Source organism: Aquarana catesbeiana, linkage group LG12 (genome assembly GCF_042186555.1).
Source record: "Aquarana catesbeiana isolate 2022-GZ linkage group LG12, ASM4218655v1, whole genome shotgun sequence".
Taxonomy (NCBI): domain Eukaryota; kingdom Metazoa; phylum Chordata; class Amphibia; order Anura; family Ranidae; genus Aquarana; species Aquarana catesbeiana.
The window spans coordinates 5,049,050-5,067,732 of record NC_133335.1 but is presented as its reverse complement, the minus strand read 5'-3'; the positions used below and the strand labels follow the sequence as shown (position 1 = coordinate 5,067,732).

Sequence of the window (18,683 nt, the reverse complement as noted above, 5' to 3'; positions counted from 1 at the left end):
ATCTGCTGGCTGCTGAGAGACACCTGCTGGTGGACACTGGAACTACAACTCTCCGCCCCAGGAAGACACAGTGCCACCAGCAGGTGATCTAGGTTCTGACAATCTTTAGCACATGAGCTGAGAAGAAACATGCTGACACTAGAAGGAGTTAGCTTATCAGTGTGCTTCTCTACTTTCACTGTCCAGTCACCGGCTGGGGGCAGGAAGGTGATCTAGCTGTATTGCTCCACTATAGTAAGGGAGGTCAGGTTCTGCTGTGAATTTAAGAACAGACAATGTTGGTTCCAGCAAGCAAGTAGGTCTCTGGCTAGCAGGCAAAACACTGAAGCAAGAGGCACTAGTAGAGGAGGAACTAAATACCCTCCCAGCAGCCAGCGCGGGGTGGAAACTGATTGCTAGGATATACTGGGTAACTCCCACTGGTGAACACTGGTACTACAACTTTCGGCCCAGGGAACCACAGTGCCACCAGCAGGTGATCTAGGTTCTGCCAATCTTTAGCACATGAGCTGAGAAAAAACATGCTGACACTAGAAGGAGTTAGCTTATCAGTGTGCTTCTCTACTTTCACTGTCCAGTCACCGACTGGGGGCAGGGAGGTGACCAAGCTGTATTGCTCCACTATAGTAATGGAGGTCAGGTTCTGCTGTAAATTTAAGAACAGACGATGTTGGTTCCAGCAAGCAAGGAGGTCTCTGGCTAGCAGGCAAAACACTGAAGCAAGATGCACTAGTAGAGGAGGAGTTAAATACCCTCCCAGCAGCCAGCAATGGATTGAAACTGATTACTAGGATCTGCTGGCTGCTGAGAGACACCTGCTGGTGGACACTGGAACTACAACTCTCCGCCCCAGGAAGACACAGTGCCACCAGCAGGTGATCTAGGTTCTGACAATCTTTAGCACATGAGCTGAGAAGAAACATGCTGACACTAGAAGGAGTTAGCTTATCAGTGTGCTTCTCTACTTTCACAGTCCAGTCACCAGCTGGGGGCAGGGAGGTGACTAAGCGGTATTGCGCCACTATAGTAAGGGAGGTCAGGTTCTGCTGTAAATTTAAGAACAGACGATGTTGGTTCCAGCAAGCCAGTAGGTCTCTGGCTAGCAGGCAAAACACTGAAGCAAGATGCACTAGTAGAGAAGGAACCAAATACCCTCCCAGCAGCCAGCAACGGATAGAAACTGATTACTAGGATCTGCTGGCTGCTGAGAGACACCTGCTGGTGGACACTGGAACTACAACTCTCCGCCCCAGGAAGCCACAGTTCACAGCAGATGATCTAGGTTCTGACAATCTTTAGCACGTGAGCTGAGAAGAAACATGCAGGTCTCTGGCTAGCAGGCAAAACACTGACGCAAGATGCACTAGTAGAGGAGGAACTAAATACCCTCCCAGCAGCCAGCACCAGGTGAAAACTGATTTACTGGGATCTGCTGGCTGCTGAGAGACAGCCACTGGTGGACACTGGAACTACAGCCCTTTGCCCATGGAGCCAAAGTGCCACCAGCAGGTGAACTAGGTCCCAACAGTCTTTAGCTCATGAGCTGAGAAGGAACATACTGACACTAGATGAGAACAAAGCGACCTAAGGAGCTAGCTTATTAGTGTGTTTCTCTGCCTTCATTGTCCAATCACCAGCGGGGGGCGGGGAGGTGACCAAGCTGTATTACTCCACTATAATAAGGGAGGTCAGGTCATCAGCCTGGTTCTGTTGTGAATTGAAGAACTGGCAATGGTGGTTCCAGTTGTCTTGGCAATTCATTGTTTAGAAAACCAAACCCACCCTCCAATTTAAGAGTTTAAAATCCCAGTCAACATTATACAAGACTACATTACATTACATTACATGTGATTCCTGAGCAACTGTGGAGGGAGACCCACAGCATACACTCTTTTTACCTGCTCCCTTCCACATAGGCCAGGCACTGGCGGGTTATTTCGGGAAGAGTTAAAGCAGCTCATTGTTTGGAAAGCGGCGTCTCTTCCTGACGGATGGACAGGAAGGGTGTTTAGCTGAGATAAGGCGGCATCATACGAGCCTGGCTCACAGCATCGCCATACAGATTTCATGTGCCGAGATTCTACGTCCGATAGATCACATAGCTCACCACATAAACAAACACTCCGCTTCCAGCAAAGAGTTCTCTGGAAACTATGACACCCCCATCATTGTCATTATAGGGGGCAGATAAGCTCTGTTTATTAAACCTTCTATCAACTGACCACATGGTGTGGGGGAGGGGAGGGTGCAGGCGGAGAGTGGGCCCCCCCCGAACATCGTATTACACGGGGGGGGGGACCATCATCAGCAGTCTGTCTTCTAGACTTCATTTTAAAGGAAATGAAATAGATAAGACTTGTATCAGTTCATTAACAATAAAACACGAACTGTCCGGATTATTGTTACAATGTAGAAAGGATCTGTCAATCCAATCACTGGGCTGTGTGTGTGAGCCGCCATTATAGGCTGAAGCAGGCTGAAGGGGGGAATTCATCAATATTCTTCTGGGGTCATCTAGAGCCTGGGGCAAATATGCCAAACCACCACCCCCCCCAATGTATAAGCATTATGTGTAAGCAAAAATCCCCCCCCCAAAAAAATGTTAGAATAAATCAACATGTTTACCCCCTAAGCATACATTTCCTCTCCTTCCAGGACAAATCCCCCTGCCATTACAAATTTTTGCCCAACATATAACATTTTCTAGCACAAACCCCCCAAATCACCCCTCCTACCCCTCACATTTTCCCTCTGAGTGCACATCTTCTCCTCCTCCACGTCAAATCCCCCCCAGCACAAATCCCCACTCAATTCCCCTTTCTAGCACAAATATCCCCCCCCCCCCCAAAAAAAATATCCCTTCTTAGCAGGAATACTCAGCAGTTATCCTTATGAGCAAACCCCTCATATCATCCCTCCTAGCATAAATCTCCTACCCCTCAAATTTTCCCTCTGAGTGCACATCTTTTCCCCCTCCACTCCAAATCCCCACTCAATTCCCTCTTCTAGCACAAATCCCCCCGCCAAAAAAATCCTTTCCTGACGGACTCCATGACAGACTACGTGTGGGTTAACCCCGCCTTTTCTCCAATGCTATAGGACCCCACTCCCATAAATTTGAGCTCACCACTAGAGACCGCGTTCCTTTTCTGTCCTCCTCTGTGGACCTACAAACAATGCACTTACGTATTTCGGACGTCCAAATCGATCAAGGTTGTTGCCGGGCATATGTCCTAGTGGTGTGAAGATGGCCCAGGGCCCAGCCACGGTGTGTGTGCGGCTCCAGGCCTCTATGTCCAGTGGTGGGGACGGCCATTCGTATGCCCAGGCGTGGAAGCGGTGGATCGGCTGGCAGGTCTGAAGATTTATCTTTCCTCCATGGCAGAAAGTTTTTGTATGTGATCATCTGTCTCCCCCTCACGTCCCCTCTTTCCTGCAATTTTTTGTTTCTTTTGCTTTTTTGCTTCTGTGGCGCCTGGAACGCAGGTGCGTTCCAGGACACGGCTCTCTCTTCCGCATTGCTGCCCAGTGTGCTTCCGCACATGCGCAATTCTTGGGCAAAACCGAGGATTGGTTTCACGCATTCGCGGTATGGCCCGGTGGTCGCGCAGGCGCTCTGCAGTAGGTCGCCATTGCGCGGACGGGACACGGTGGTGACATAATTTTGGCGGGGAATTTAAATCCCTGTTAGTCCCTCCATGCACCAGGCTTCCAGGTGAAGGTAAGCTCCAGCCTGGGGCTATGGTGCAGGGTGAGGGAGGGGTCTAAGATGGCTCTTAAAGTGGAAGGTACACTACATTTTGCATTCCTTTCTCCTAGGATGAGTGAGTGTTCCTACAGAGCTGCAGAATCATCACCTATTCGTCCGCCAGGTTGCCATGGACAGATCACCGCCTCTGTGCAGCCAGCCCTCACGCTCTATATACATGGGGTGTGAGAAGGGGGGGCCAGGTCCACACTAGTATGGACATATCCCCCAACGTCATGTTTTGTTTACCCTTCTGTTTTTTGCCCTTCCAGGACGGACCGTCAGTTTACTATCCAAAATGACAGGGACCTTGTCAGGCCGCAACGTCAACCTTCCTCATCGAGGTCCAGACCTGACTCTCCTTCTAGGACCCACCAGCAGTGGAGTTGTTCCCATTCCTCCTCCAGACAGAGGAGATGTTTCCATTTCTCCTCCAGACAAAGGAGATGCTCCCATTCCTCCTTCAGACAGAGGAGATGTTCCCCCTTCCTCCTCCAGACAGAGGAGATGTTCCCCCTTCCTCCTCCAGACAGAGGAGATGTTCCCCCTTCCTCCTCCAGACAGAGGAGATGTTCCCCCTTCCTCCTCCAGACAGAGGAGATGTTCCCCCTTCCTCCTCCAGACAGAGGAGATGTTCCCCCTTCCTCCTCCAGTCACTGCACCCACCGCCGTGACAGCCGCTCTGATCACAGAGCCTGCTGGGGATGTGAGCCAGGAGTCTCGGAGGGTGAGTCATGAGTCTCGGAGGGCAAGTCAATGTGTGATTCATGTTATGCCCAGGTGGTCGGGGAAAAGGAGACGGAAAGCCAACAAATGAAGTCTCTTGTTAAGCATGTGGTGCAGCAATCCCTAAAGGACTGGGATACAACCCGCATGCGTAGCCAGCCCACCACTCTATCTGGCTCCCTGGCTGACAATGCTCAGGAGGATCCGGGCCTATTCCAGCCTTATAATGCCTCACCTTGGCTCTTCAGTGAATTGGAGAGAGATGATTTTGTCGGTGGCTTCGGCTTCACCCTTGTTTCCCCACTAATTAAGGTGGTCAAAGAGGCCCTTAAGTGGGAAGATAATTCCACTACTCCGGCTAAGCAAAGAATGTTCTTTAAGCACCTGGGGAAGGAACGTTCCATCTTTCCACGCCTTTCCGAATTCAAGGATATCATTGACGAGGAGTGGAGTAAGATAGACAAGAAGACTTCTATGTCAAGCAAAACCTCCAGATTATACCCCTTCAAGGCAGAGGAAGTGAAATATCTGGAAAATGAGCCTCTTGTATATGCAGCATTGATGCAACTGGCCAAACACGTCACTCTTCCTTTAGAGGACACTGTATCCTTCAAGGACGGGCTTGAGAGAAGAATAGACAAAGACCTCAAGAGAATTTACAGGCTAGCCGGTATGGCTTGCAAACCCGCCTTGGCCCTACGTCCAAGGCTCTGGAAGCCTGGACAGAAAATGTAGACTCCATGCTCAAGGGCGTTTCTGAAGTTCTGGCCAGGGACTCGGCAGTCCAGGGATTGAAACCGGCAGTGACCTTCCTGGGGGAAGCTTCTATCGATCTGATCCACCTGTTGGCCCGGACTATGTTATCCTCGGTCACTGCTAAGCGGGCCCTATGGTTGCGCCCTTGGCTCACTGATCCAGCATCTAAGCAGGCCTGGTGTAGGATCCCCTTTGAGGGGCCCTCATTGTTTGGTAACAGGCTGGATAGCACCATAGCCAGAGCCACAGGTGGGAAATCGTGGTTTCCTGCCCCAGGATAGGCATCTGTTTGGTCAAAAGAAGCCTCAGCGCAGAAGACGCAGTACTGAGCATTCAAGGGAAGCACACTCTTACATGCCCGGCCGAGATTTCAGAAGGAATTGAAGTAATTTTGAAATTGGTCCTGCCAAAGCGGATCAGGTGGGAGCGTGTCTGCTTCTCTTCCAGCACATCTGGGTGGCCTCAGGCTCGGACTACTGGACCACCAATGTCTTCATAGGCCATGGGGCCCAGTTTGACATGGTCCTTCACCAGTACTCCTCCCCCCAGATTTATCTCCACCCTGCTTCCATGGTCAGAAGCAAAGAAGCAGGTGTTACTGTCCTACGTGAATTCACTGATAGTACAGGGAGCAGCGGTGCCTGTCCCAAAAGGCGAAGGGTTTTACTCTCCTCTCTTTCTTGTGCAGAAGAAAAACGGTTCATGGCGCCCCGTGCTAGACCTAACTTACCTAAAACAAGTTTATAAAATACGAAAGATTCAAAGTGGAGACTTTATCTACCATCCAACAACCTGTGCAGCCAGGCGATTGGCTAATCTCAATCGACTTAAAAGATGCCTATTTTCATGTGCCTGTGGCAGAAGAATTCCGCAAATACCTCCAGTTCAGAGTCGGGAAAAACATCTATAGTGGCCCTCATCAGAACAAAAGGGATACGCTTGTACCACTATCTCAACGACCTCCTGCTACTGTCCCAAGTCAAGAAGCAGCTATTGATCCACAGAGAGCAGGTTATCACCACACTACTCGAGTTTGGTTGGCTCCTAAACCAATGTAGCGCCTGGTATACATAGGGGCCCAGTTTGACAGGGTGGAAAGCACCATCTCTCTCCCAGTGGAGACGGTCCCGAGGGAGAATCTCATAGGCTCTGAGCTCCTCACGCCTAAAGCCCTCACAGTGCCTAAAAATTATCAGCACAATGTTCTCTACAACCCCCATGGTCAAATGGCCCCTGTGGAGGTTACGCCCTTTCCAGACAGGGTTTCTCCGTCAGTGGAGCTCAGGGGATGGCAATCAGTCCATTTACAAAACCTCAATTAAGAGGAACAGCCTCTTTTGGTGGCTTCAGCGCAGAAATCTGCTCACCTGCCACTCCATTACCCCCTTCTCATGGGTCACAGTCAGGACCGATGCCAGCAGTGTTGGTTGGGGAGCCCTTTGCGGGTCAGAACTTGCTCAAGGCAAGTGGGATGCACGTCTTAACAACCCAGGCTCAAACGTCCTGGAACTATGGGCAACCTGGTATGCCCTTCAATTTTTCACTCATTTCCTGAAAGGGGAGTCAGTTTTACTGAAAATGGACAACATCACAGCGGTCTCTTATGTGAAGAGGCAAGGGGGCACTCGGAGCTCCACACTGCTCCAAGAAGTCAAGCCCATCATGTATTGGGCTCAGAAAAACCTGACCAATATTTCAGCGGTCTTTGTCCCCGGAGTTCAGAACATCCAAGCGGACTTCCTGTCTCGCACACAGTTAGACAACGAGTGGTCTCTTCATGTGCAAACGTTCGAATGGATCCTGTCCTTGGGAGTCAATCCCAAAGTAGACCTATTTGCATCCCCCTACAACTTCAAAATCAAGAAGTATTACACTCGGGACTGTTACTTTGCAGTAGATGGACTGACAGATCAGTGTAGCTTCAACAGAGCATATGCCTTTCCCCCACTTCCGATCATCCTCAAGTCCTTATGGAGACTCCAAGCGGAAGCAGTTGAGATGGTAGTGATTGCACCACAAATTCCCCCTCCAAAACACAACCCCCCCCAATCTCCTTACAGCGCCTCCCCACCTAACATGATGCCACAGTGCCCAGGGCAGCCGACCCTACTGCTAGGGTGACCACATTTCCAGACCTCCATTCAGGGACACCCCCTTCCTCCCTTCCCAAAAAAAAGATGAGGGGGGGGTGTTCGATGAATGTGGTCTCGGGGTTGATGGGAAATTTGGCAGCGGGGGTACTACAGTGTAATCAGTGGCGGCCGATGCTCAAAATTTTTGGGGGGGCGCAAACCAACTGAAAAATTCCGAAACAAAAACATCAATTACAGCCTCACAGTGCCCATCAAACGCAGCCACTGTGCCTCATCAAATGCTGCCACTGTGCCCCATTAAATTCTGCCACTGTGCCCATCAAAAGTTGCCACTGTGACCCCCGCCCGCCATCTGCCCGGCACTTACCCTATCTCGATGGCGGATCAGGCAGCGGCTGACGGCGGTGAGCTGTGGGACCTTGCAGCGGTTCAGACAGCAACGAGCTGTGTTCTCCATGCGTCTCCTCCTCTCCTCCTGACAGGCGTCCAATCACAGCGCCTGTCCTTTCAGCCAATCAGGTGGCAGGTAACAGACCCGCACTTCCTAATGGGCGGAGAGGCGGTTCAGTGTTAGAAAAGTGAATATTCATTTGCTTTCCAAAAAGGGTCCGGCGGCTATGCATGACTCTATATATTAGTCATAGAGTAATATATAATGAAATTGTTCAACTCACCATAATGCAGAATCAGTGGGAACCCTAAACTACTGTCACTTGCCACCAGATGCAGTGTTTCACTTACCACCATTGCCTGCCACCAAATGCAGTGTGCCATTTTTCACCTATAGCCTGCCACCAGATGCAGTGTCACTTGCCACCCATAGCCTGCCACCAGTCCGACACACCGGACCCCCCCGGAAGGCGAACGCCCCTCCCACTGCTGGTTGCTAATGTGACTGGGGCCAAGGGGTGTCAAATCTTCAGCTCTGAGAGTTTCATGCTGGGACCTGTAGTCCTTCACTTTTGGGGGGGGTCCCAGCATGAACCCTGCCCTGATAACTAAGGATGTCTCCTCCCATCCCTCTGAGGGTGTCATGTCATGGCAGGGTCCTCAGCATATTTATCTGCCGACCGTCCTCTCTGCACACTGCACTGCAGAGGCTTGCTAGCAGCTCAAGGCTGACACACAGTCTGAGCTCTGCTGTGAAGTGCTGACAGTTCAGCACAGAAGCTGGCTGCTGGGGGAGACCTGACTGATGATTGGCGAGTGCTTTGGATTTTACTTGCCTCTTCTACCTAAAATTGTCTCTCCCATTGTGCACTGCAGCAGTCAGTGCCTCAGATGTTTCTTCTGCATCCCGCTGGGTGGACTCGAGAAGATGCAGGGAGGAGGTGGGTGGAACTAAGCAGTAGGCATGGAGGAGGAGGAGGAGGTAGTTAAATCCTCCTCCGCTCTGAATGCTGGGGCCTCTGCCTCTCTCCTCCTCGTGACGTCACTGGCTGCTAGATGCCAGGCGGGCCACGGCAAGCAACCAGTTTGGGCAGTGAGCCAGCAGCCGTGGTGAACAAAAGGGGTCTACGCCGACCAGGAGACCACCACAGGCTGATAGTGACAGCGGTGATATGAGGGGTATTTTAGGGGGCATTCGATTGGTCCAGGGCCACTGGGCAATTCCGGGACATTCCGGGGCAGCCCTGTCCCGGAACCTGGGACAGAGCTGCCAATTATGGGACTGTCCCAGGCAATATGTCTGGTGTGTTCCTTGGCCTTGATGATGCAGTTTGTTCACAACTGAGGGCTTCACAGAACAGCTGTATTTATACTGAGATTACATTACACACAGGTGGACTCTATTTACTAATTAGGTGACTTCTGAAGGCAATTGGTTCCACTAGATTTTAGTTAGGGGTATCAGAGTAAAGGGGGCTGAATACAAATGCCCCCCCACACACACTTTTCACATATTTATTTATATAATTTATCATTTTCCTTCCACTTCACAATTATGTGCCACTTTGTGTTGGTCTATCATATAAAATCCCAATAAAATACATTTAGGTTTTTGGTTGTAACATGACCAAATGTGGGAAATTTCAAGGGGTATGAATACTTTCTCAAGGCACTGTGTGTCTCTATAATTGTATCTATGCCTATACAGTAGATGTCCTTGTGTGTGTTCTCATACAGTGGCCACACATGCTTAAAATATTTTTTCAATCGATGTATTAATCAGCCAAAACGATCAAATCTTAAAACAATCCAATAGGCAGTAGGGCTCATTATTTGCGATAGGGATGGTGGTAAAACCAGGTGGTTGAGCCGTGTTTTTATTGCCACCACTTAACCTGCAAAGGCAGCCAATCGGGGGGGTGGGGGTGTATACATGCCGTGGCAGCAGCAAACATTATCCCTCCTGTTGTGATTGGCGGTCAGTACCGGCGCCAAAGTGATTCATTCACGCAAAAGGGGCCGCATCTCGCAACTGTGTGCAATGTATGCCATTGCAGCACGGTAGGGCGCCATATACGGGGTTAAAGCAGACGATGAGGTGGCATCATATTGGCCTTACTTCCTGATCGATTTAGACTGGATTGGATCAGTTGATCGTCCAGGGTGGAAATTTATTGATCAAGTTGCATCACTTGGAAGCACTAAGGAACCCCCCCCCCCCCCCTCGTTCACATGCTTCTACAGCGCAATTTCAAAGCCACACATCACTGCGATTTGCACTGACAGTTTTATTGCAACTTCATTTAATAACAGCCAATGCAAGTCACAATGAAAATCGGTAGAAAGTAGTTCAGGAAGCTTTCTCATAATCGTTGCGAGATGAGCCACGGCGATATGGACGGTTCCATTTCCAGCAATGGGCTGCGACTTGTCATGTGATTTGGAACTGTCAAATCACATGACAACTCGCACCGTTGTAAGCGCTAAGCCCGGGTTCACACCACACGCGACTTCTGTAATATAAGTCAATGCAAGTCGGACCAAAAGTATCGCAGCAACATTTTTCTCAGTCGCACCGATTAGAACGGTTCCAGTGCACAAAGTCCAACTGGGGTCTGACTTCTGACACGACAAAGTGGAAGCAATTGTCGCATCGGAGTGAACCGGGCCAGAGTCACTTTGTTCATGAATCGATTGCATTGCAGTCAGATTTTGAGAAGGAATGGTGAAAACACACACAGGTGTAATCAATGGGGGTGATTTACTGACACTGGAGAGTGCAAAATCTGGTGCAGCTGTGCGTGGGAGCCAATCAGCTTCTAACTTCAGCTTCTTTAATTAACCGCTTCAGTCCCGGGCACTTCCACCCCCTTCCTGCCCAGGCCGATTTCCAGCTTTCAGCGCTGTCACACTTTCAATGACAATTGTGCGGTCATACAACACTGTACACATATGACATTTTTATCATTTCTTTTCACACAAATAGAGCTTTCTTTTGGTGGTATTTAATCACCTCTGGGGGTTTTTTTTATTTTTTGCTAAATCAACCAAAAAAAAAAAAAAAAGACCAAACATTTTGAAAAAAAACATGTTTTTCTTAGTTTCCGTTATAAAATTTTTCAAATAAGTAATTCTTCTCCTTCAGTGATGTACTCTGATGAGGCTGTGTTGATGGGCACTGATGAAGCTGCACTGATGGGCATTTCTGGGCACCAATGAGGAGGCACTGATGGGCACCAATGAGGAGGCACTGATGGGCACCAATGATGAGGCGGCACCGATGGGCACTGATGAGGCTGGACTGATGGGCACTGATGAGATTGCACCAAAGGGCACCGATGAGGCAATGATGTACTCTGATAAGGCTGTGTTGATGGGCACTGAGGAGACTGCACTGATGGGCACCGATGAGGAGGCACTGATGAGGCTGTGTTGATGGGCACTGATGGGGCTGCACTGATGGGCACTAGTAGGTGGCACTGATGGGCACTGAGGCAGCCGTGTTAATGCACACTGATGAGGCTGTGTTGATGGGCACTGATGAGGCTGGCTGCTCTTATAGGCAATAATGAGGCTGTGTTGATGCGCACTGATCGGCACTAGTAGGGGGCACTGATGGGGCTGTGTTGATGGGCACTGAGGTGGCTCCTGCACTGAGGAGGCTCCACTGATGGGCAACGATGAGGCTGTGTTGATGCGCACTGATTGGCACTAGTAGGTGGTACTGATGGGCTCTGATGAGACTGATGAGGAGGCTGCACTGATGGGAACCGATGAGGATGTGTTGATATGCACTGATCAGCACTAGTAGGTGGCACTGATGGGCTCTAATGGGGCTGCACTGATTATCAGTGTAAATCATGTACTCACTGTGCCCTGTCAGATTGGCTCTCCTTTCCTCACATGCGGTCTCTGTGTGAGGAAAGGAGAGCCAATAACCGACAAATCTGTTTACATGCAAAATCTGTGATTGGAGACAGCTGATCACATGGTATGGGGCCGATATGATCGACCCTTTACCCCGATCTGTAATCCGTTGTGTCCAAAGCGCACAGCGGTCACAGAACGCTGGAGGTGTGCACGTGGGAAGGCGTCCATGGACATCCTCCCAGAACCGGAGAGACGCGCTGTAGCGCAGGCGAAAGGTGATGAATCCCTTGACCCAAATCAAAAAAAAAAACCTGGAAGCTGATTGGTTGCTATGCAGCGCTGCACCAGATTTTGCACTCTCCTGTTTTAGTAAATCTCCAACAACTTACAATGGAATCTTCCAACTATCGACTGATCCCGTGTGTGTCTTATCGATTGAACGGGTCGTTGACTAAAGAGACATTATTGATTGGGAATGAAATCGATCATTTATTGAAGCGTATATGGCCAGCATTGTGTAGACTTAATCCTATAAGATTGATACAATTGTATTGTTTTTATTGTATGATCTCTTTTTCTATTATTGATACTTTGTTGCCATTAACACAAAACACACTTCAAATAATTAACTTCTTTTTGCCCTTTTCTCTTCCAGATTCTGTAGAAAACAACTTGAATGTAAGTATCTGGCGGCCCCTATCACAAACGGCGGGAAGGGGGGATAAAACTAATCAAACATTAGGGGGATGAAAGGGTTAAAGGGCCAGTTTAGAGGGAGGGGCCCCATAAACAACGGTGCGGCGGCCCCAGGTTTCATACTACATAAACAATGCCGATTAGTCATCCTTGGCCGAGGCGGCTTGTCATTGTTCAGATATTTCCTCGAATATGTTTTTTTCAAAGGCCGCGTCTTAAACGATCGCTGTCAGTTCTAGGCGGAGGAAGGAAACGCACTCCTATTTCCTTCACAGCTCCATTAAAATTTATATCCCCGGCTAAAAACGGTCTGCGAGCCCGCTTTATTTTTCTTTCCTCGTCGGCCATGTTTACTTAAACGCGGCGAGGAATGCGCCTATTTGCGTGTCGCCGCGCTGATAGATCGCCGCATTGTCTTGGGGGGTCCCGGCTGGACTATTAAAGGAAGGGAATTCACAGGGCGGAAGCGGCAGGACGCAGATTTATTGTGAAAGCTTATTATATATAAAGGAAAGAAAAAAAAATCTGATGCAGTACCGTATATTATCGAATATTCGGGTCGTTTTTAGGTCTCTTGCACACACCATGTTTATAAGCGTCATTCTCACCTGTGCGTTTTGTCGCTCCAAGCTCCAAATGTTCAGGGAGAAAAAATAAAAATAAATCAATTATTCTCTATGGAGTTGGGTCACATCTCCACTCCACCAAGTTATGATACTACTTTTGCAGATTGGCGCGCTGAAAGCAGAAACACATAGCAACAAATGATGTCACAGGTGATAATTCTCTCTATTGGTGAATACAAAAATGCCAAAGATCCAAAACGCTGCTGTACAAAAATGCTCAAAAACACACAAATGCCCAAAAAAAAAAAGAAATCCAAAAAAAAATGCGAATGCAGTGGCTTTTCTTTTTTTCTTTTTTTTTTTAGCTGATCTAAAAGCAACCCATTGTTCACACTTTCACGTTGCGGGAACAAGCCCACTTGCAGGGTTTTTGTTTTTGGCGATTTGCACTCACTTGAATGTTTGTCGCCCAAAAAGAAGCTTCTGCACGCAATTTTGAAAGGTGCGATTAACTGCATGACAATCGCGGCAAGTCTGCATTGCGTTTGGGGTGCCATTAGGGATGAACATCACCGCCATGCACTGAGAAAATACAGAACCTGCAGTAGGGCCCCTATTCACACCTCGTAACTTCAAGCTCCAAAACGCTGGAGGATGAAAAAAAAAATTCTCTATGGAGACGGCTCATATCTCCACTCCAAGTCGCCTGAAGCTCAAAAAAGTTCTGGAATTTTTTTTTGTAACTCAAATTGAGCAATTTTGGTGTATTTTTATTCCCATAGAAATAAACGTAAATGCGCGATTATCTGCTCAAATGAAAAAAAAAAAAAAAAATTGTAATGTATGAATATATAAATGTAAAATACACAAAGATCTAGAAATAATAAATATTATATCTATGCAATAGTTAACCCCTAACCTTAAAAAATATATATTAATAAACACTTGAACAAAAAAAATTATAATATTTTATTTTGTGCTAGGGTGTTTATTATTTTATTTTTATTTTATTTTTAAGGGCAGGGTGTTGAGGTTAGGGGTTATTTATTATAATATACTGTAGTATTCATTTATTGTATTATTTATGATTTTTTATTTATATGTGCAATTTATTTTTAAGGAATAGGGTGTTAAGGTTAGGGGTTATTTTAACAAATATTCATTTATTGCATTATTTATGATTTTTTTTTATATGTGTATTTATTTTACATGCATTATTCTTAGTAGTAGTATTAACACCCTAACAAAAAAATAAAGACTAAGAAGACAATATTATCCCCAGGGGTGGACTGACAACTCATGGGGCCCCCGGGCAATAGGAGATTATGGGGCCCCCAGGCAATCAGAGATTATGGAGCCACATAGTATACACACACACAATACATATACATGTACACACAGTATACACAGTGTCCCTGGTCCATACTATTGGCTGTCCCTGGTCCATACTGTCCCTGGTTTTACTGAGGCTGGCAACCCTGATGGGGCCCCCTAGTGGCCCAGGACCATCGGGCAGTGCCCGAGTGGCTCACAGGTCAGTCCCCCCTGATTATCCCCCAATTCTAACCTTAACTCTAACCCCTTACCATAGCAAAAAAGTAATAAATTAATTATAAAAAATAAAAGCTGATGCTAATAATAACAGCAAATAATGAAAACTAAAAAAACCTAACAAATAATGCAACAGATGATTTTTGAGTTTTCTTTATTGACCAAAAAAAATGCCAAAGCTCCAAAACGCCTGAAAGAACTGTATGAAAAAACGCATGTGTGAACGCAGCCTTGGTATGACTTTGGTAGCCTCCATCTTAGACTGAAAGAGGCTACGGCCCCTTGCACACTTGTGCGACCTGAAGCAATGCCTGTGTAATCTTGCGTTCTGTGGACCTCAAGAACATCAAAGTCGGACCACAGCAGTGCAGGGGACTACTTTGAAATCTCACAGCTATAAACGGAACTCATTGGAAATCAAGGGATACGACTTGTCATGCGACTTTGCAGTCCCAAGTTGCACAAGCGTGAAAGAGGCCTAAAGCTTCAGAACTGATAATCTCCTGAAACTGTTCCATTAGACTAAGAACTCATTACAAATATATTTTGCATCGAGTGAACCCTCTCCACACAAATATACTGAACTGGACTACAGAGGAGGGGAAGAGTCCCACCTGAGGGGGAATATATAACCCCCCAGCAGGTGCAGGTGATCTGTTATTAGCTGCACAGAGACCCTGAGTGACACCTGCTGGTGACATTTAGAATTACACCCTGATATAACACTAGGTGCCGCTTTCAATGGAACGCTTCCACACTAAAATGACAGTGAACAGGACAGAAAATCTGGGAACACAAATGAATGAAAAATGTATTGCACCAAATAAAAAAAAAAAAAGCATGATGGCCCATTTCTGAATTTCTTGGTCCATTGTGTACACACACATGTATTATCCTCACACGCTGGCATTTATTGCATTCAGTGCTCTGTCAGACTTGTGTTGCCCTGCGAAGAGAAGTCCGCATTATAACGTCTCCTCACCCCAATTTATCCTTTAAGCCGGGTTCACACTGGTGCGACACGACAGCCGTCCTACTTTGGATCCGACTTTGCCCTGCGACTTAAAGCCGACATATGTCCGACTTTCAATGAACGGGGATCCGACTTGGATCCCCGCCAATACCAGGCACTGTGTTTGGTATGAATCTTGAGGGGGAACTCCATGCCAAATTTTAAATAAAAAAACGGCATGGGTTCCCCCTCCAGGAGCATGCCAGGCCCTTGGGTCCGTACCAGGCTGTATGCCCTCAACATGGGGGGGGTGCTTTGGGGCAGGGGGCGCCCTGCGGCGCCCCCACCCCAAAGCACCTTGTCCCCATGTTGATGAGGACAAGGGCCTCTTCCCAACAACCCTGGCCGTTGGTTTCGGGGTCTGCGGGTGGGGGGCTTATCGGAATCCGGGAGCCCCCTTTAATAAGGGGGCCCCCCACCCTATGTGAATGAGTATAGGGTGGGGGGCCGGTATATGATCCCAGATCCCGGCCCCCCACCCTATGTGAATGAGTATGGGGTACATCGTACCCCTACCCATTCACCTAGGAAAAAAAGTGTCAATAAAAAAACCACACTAGACAGGTTTTTAAAGTAATTTATTAGGCAGCTCCGGGGGTCTTCTTCCGACTTCGGGGGTCTTCTGCCTTCTTCTCCGCGCTCTCCGGCCTCTTCTCCGCACTCTCCGTTTTTTCTCCCGCTCTCCGGAATCTTCTGCCGGGCTCCTCCGCTATCTTCTGCTCTTTTGCCGGCCCTTTTGCTAGCGGTGGCCCGGTCTTCACCGTCTTCTTCCCTCTTCTCTTCTTCCGATATTGACACAACGCTCTCTCCCACTGTAATGCCGTATGCGCGGTCTGCAATGACTTATATAGGGATGGGGCGTGGTCACTGGGCTCCGGGACTGTGACGTAATAAGGGGCGGGGTCAACCATGTCTTCGCCCTCGTTCACACTGAACACGACTTTGAAATCCTGCAACTTCATCTGAAATCTTCGTCTTGAAGGACATCTGTTGCGGCTGCATGCGCAGAAGTCTATTGAAGTCGCACACGAAATCAGCAAAAGTAGTGCAGAAACCGCTTTTGCAAAGTCGGCGTCGCACCAATTGGAACGATGCCAATGTCGGCAGTAGGCTGCGACTTGTCATGACAATGTGACCAAGGGCTTCTCCTAGTAAAAGCTCCTCCCACAGTACAGTAAAACACTGGCTAGGCACACAGTTAACCCTTTGATTCGCCCCTGATGTTAACCCCCTTCCCAGCCAGTGTCATTAGTACAGTGACAGTGCATATATTGCACTGATTGTCGTATTGGTGTCACTGGTTCCAACAAAGTGTCAAAAGTGTCACTTAGTGTCATAATAGCGCAGTCCCGCTGTAAATTAGGCCCTGTTCACACTTAAGTGGTTGCAATCTCAGGCAGAATCGGCGCAATTCTGCCCACATACCCAGAACGCTCTACACAAATGACAAAATCACACCACCTCTGTTTGGATGCCATTCATTTTCAATGGCACCAAAACACGATGCAGTAAAACCCCATTGAGCAAAGCTTGTCGCTCATGATGAAGCAGTAGCTTCTTTTTGGCGGTAGGCTTCCAGCCATGTGCACCAACGCAGCAGCCATGCAGCAAAGTGCCGCAGACACAGTATCTGTACAACCCTGTCTGGCTGTATTGGGACATTTCATGTGGTCGGGGGGGTGTCAAACTGCAGCTTAACTTCAGTTGCCCATTTTTACCCCCCCCCCATACTCCAACACACAACAACATTGAGGTACATTGCAAGGCATGTGCAGTGGAGCTGCGTTGTCTTAGTGCGGGGGTCTCCAAACTTTCAAAACAAAGAGCCAGTTCACGGTCCTTCAGACATGGGGGGGTGCAGACTGTGGCCATGGGGCTTAGACAAGGTCCCGAGTCAGTGGGGGGAATAGTGCCCCATCTTTGGTGTCATTGGGAGGAATAGTGCCCAGTCATTGGTGTCATTGGGAGGAATAGTGCCCCATCATTGGTGTCATTGGGAGGAATAGTGCTCCATCATTGGTGTCATTGGGCCCCATCATTGGTGTCATTGGGAGTAATTTTGCCCCATCATTGGTGACATTGAGAGGAATAGTAACCCATCATTGGTGTCAGTGGGAGTAATAGTGCCCCATCATTGGTGTCGTTGGGAGGAATTTTGCCCCGTCATTGGTGACATTGAGAGGAATAGTAACCCATCATTGGTGTCATTGGGCCCCATCGTTGGTGTCATTGGGCCCCATCGTTGGTGTCATTGGGCCCCATCATTGGTGTCATTGGGAGTAATTTTGCCTAATCATTGGTGACATTGGGAGGAATAGTACCCCATCATTGGGCCCCATTGTTGGTGTCATCGTGAGGAATTGGGCCCCCTCGTTGGTGTCATTGGGCCACATTGTTGGTGTCATTGTGAGGAATTGGACCCCCTCATTGGTGTCATTGGGCCCTATCGTTGGAAGGAATAGTGCCCCATCATTGGTGTCGTTGGGAGGAATCGTGCCTCATCATGGGTGTCAATGGGCCCCATTATTGGTGTCATTGGGGGGAATTGGGCCCATTCATTGGTGACATTGGGAGGAATAGTACCCCATCATTGGTGTCATTGGGAAGAATTTTGCTCAATCATTTGTGTCATTGTGAGGAACACTTCCCCATTGTTGGTGTCATTGGAAGGAATCGTGCCCCATCATTGGTGTCACTGGACCCCATTGTTGGTGTCATTGTGAGGAATCGTGCCCCATCATTGGTGTCATTGTGAGGGATTGTGCCCCTTCATAGGTGTCAGTGGGGGGTAGAGTTGCCACCTCATCCCTTTAAACCTGAACACATATAAATTACACAGGTTCTGAGGCTAATTAAATGCAGATAAGGCACCAAGTGAGTTTAATTACCACCTTAATCAGCCTCAGAAACCGTTTGATGAATATGTGTTCAGGTTTAAAGGGATGAGGTGGTAACCATAGTGGGGGGAGTTATGCCCCACTGTTAGTATCAGTGGATTTAATAGTGCCCCAATAGGCTTCAGTATGGAAAACACTGACTTAGTGCATTGGGGTGCCATTCATAATGAACAGTAAAGCAATGTGCTCATGTGTATAACATAACTGCAGCAATGGTGGACATCACTACAATGCAACACAAGGGAAGAGAGAGGTTCAACCATAAAGTGCAGGTATGGACAAAATACCATCCCCCCATCACCAGGGGGAACACATTACCAAATGAACTGAGAGAACTCAGATCCTGCACAGGGCATTTAATAATAATAATAATGTGCT

At 48.1% G+C, this 18,683-nt stretch overlaps 1 protein-coding gene across 1 annotated transcript in view; it reads left to right on the top strand.

The window, feature by feature from the left end:
* The window catches only part of PECAM1 (platelet and endothelial cell adhesion molecule 1), a 51,011-nt gene that overhangs the window by 26,941 nt on the left and 5,387 nt on the right, over positions 1-18,683 (top strand). Inside the window, exon 14 of the mRNA XM_073607161.1 lies at positions 12,239-12,261. Within this exon, the coding sequence (XP_073463262.1) occupies positions 12,239-12,261 (23 nt within the window). The remainder of the gene's footprint in view (positions 1-12,238; positions 12,262-18,683) is intronic.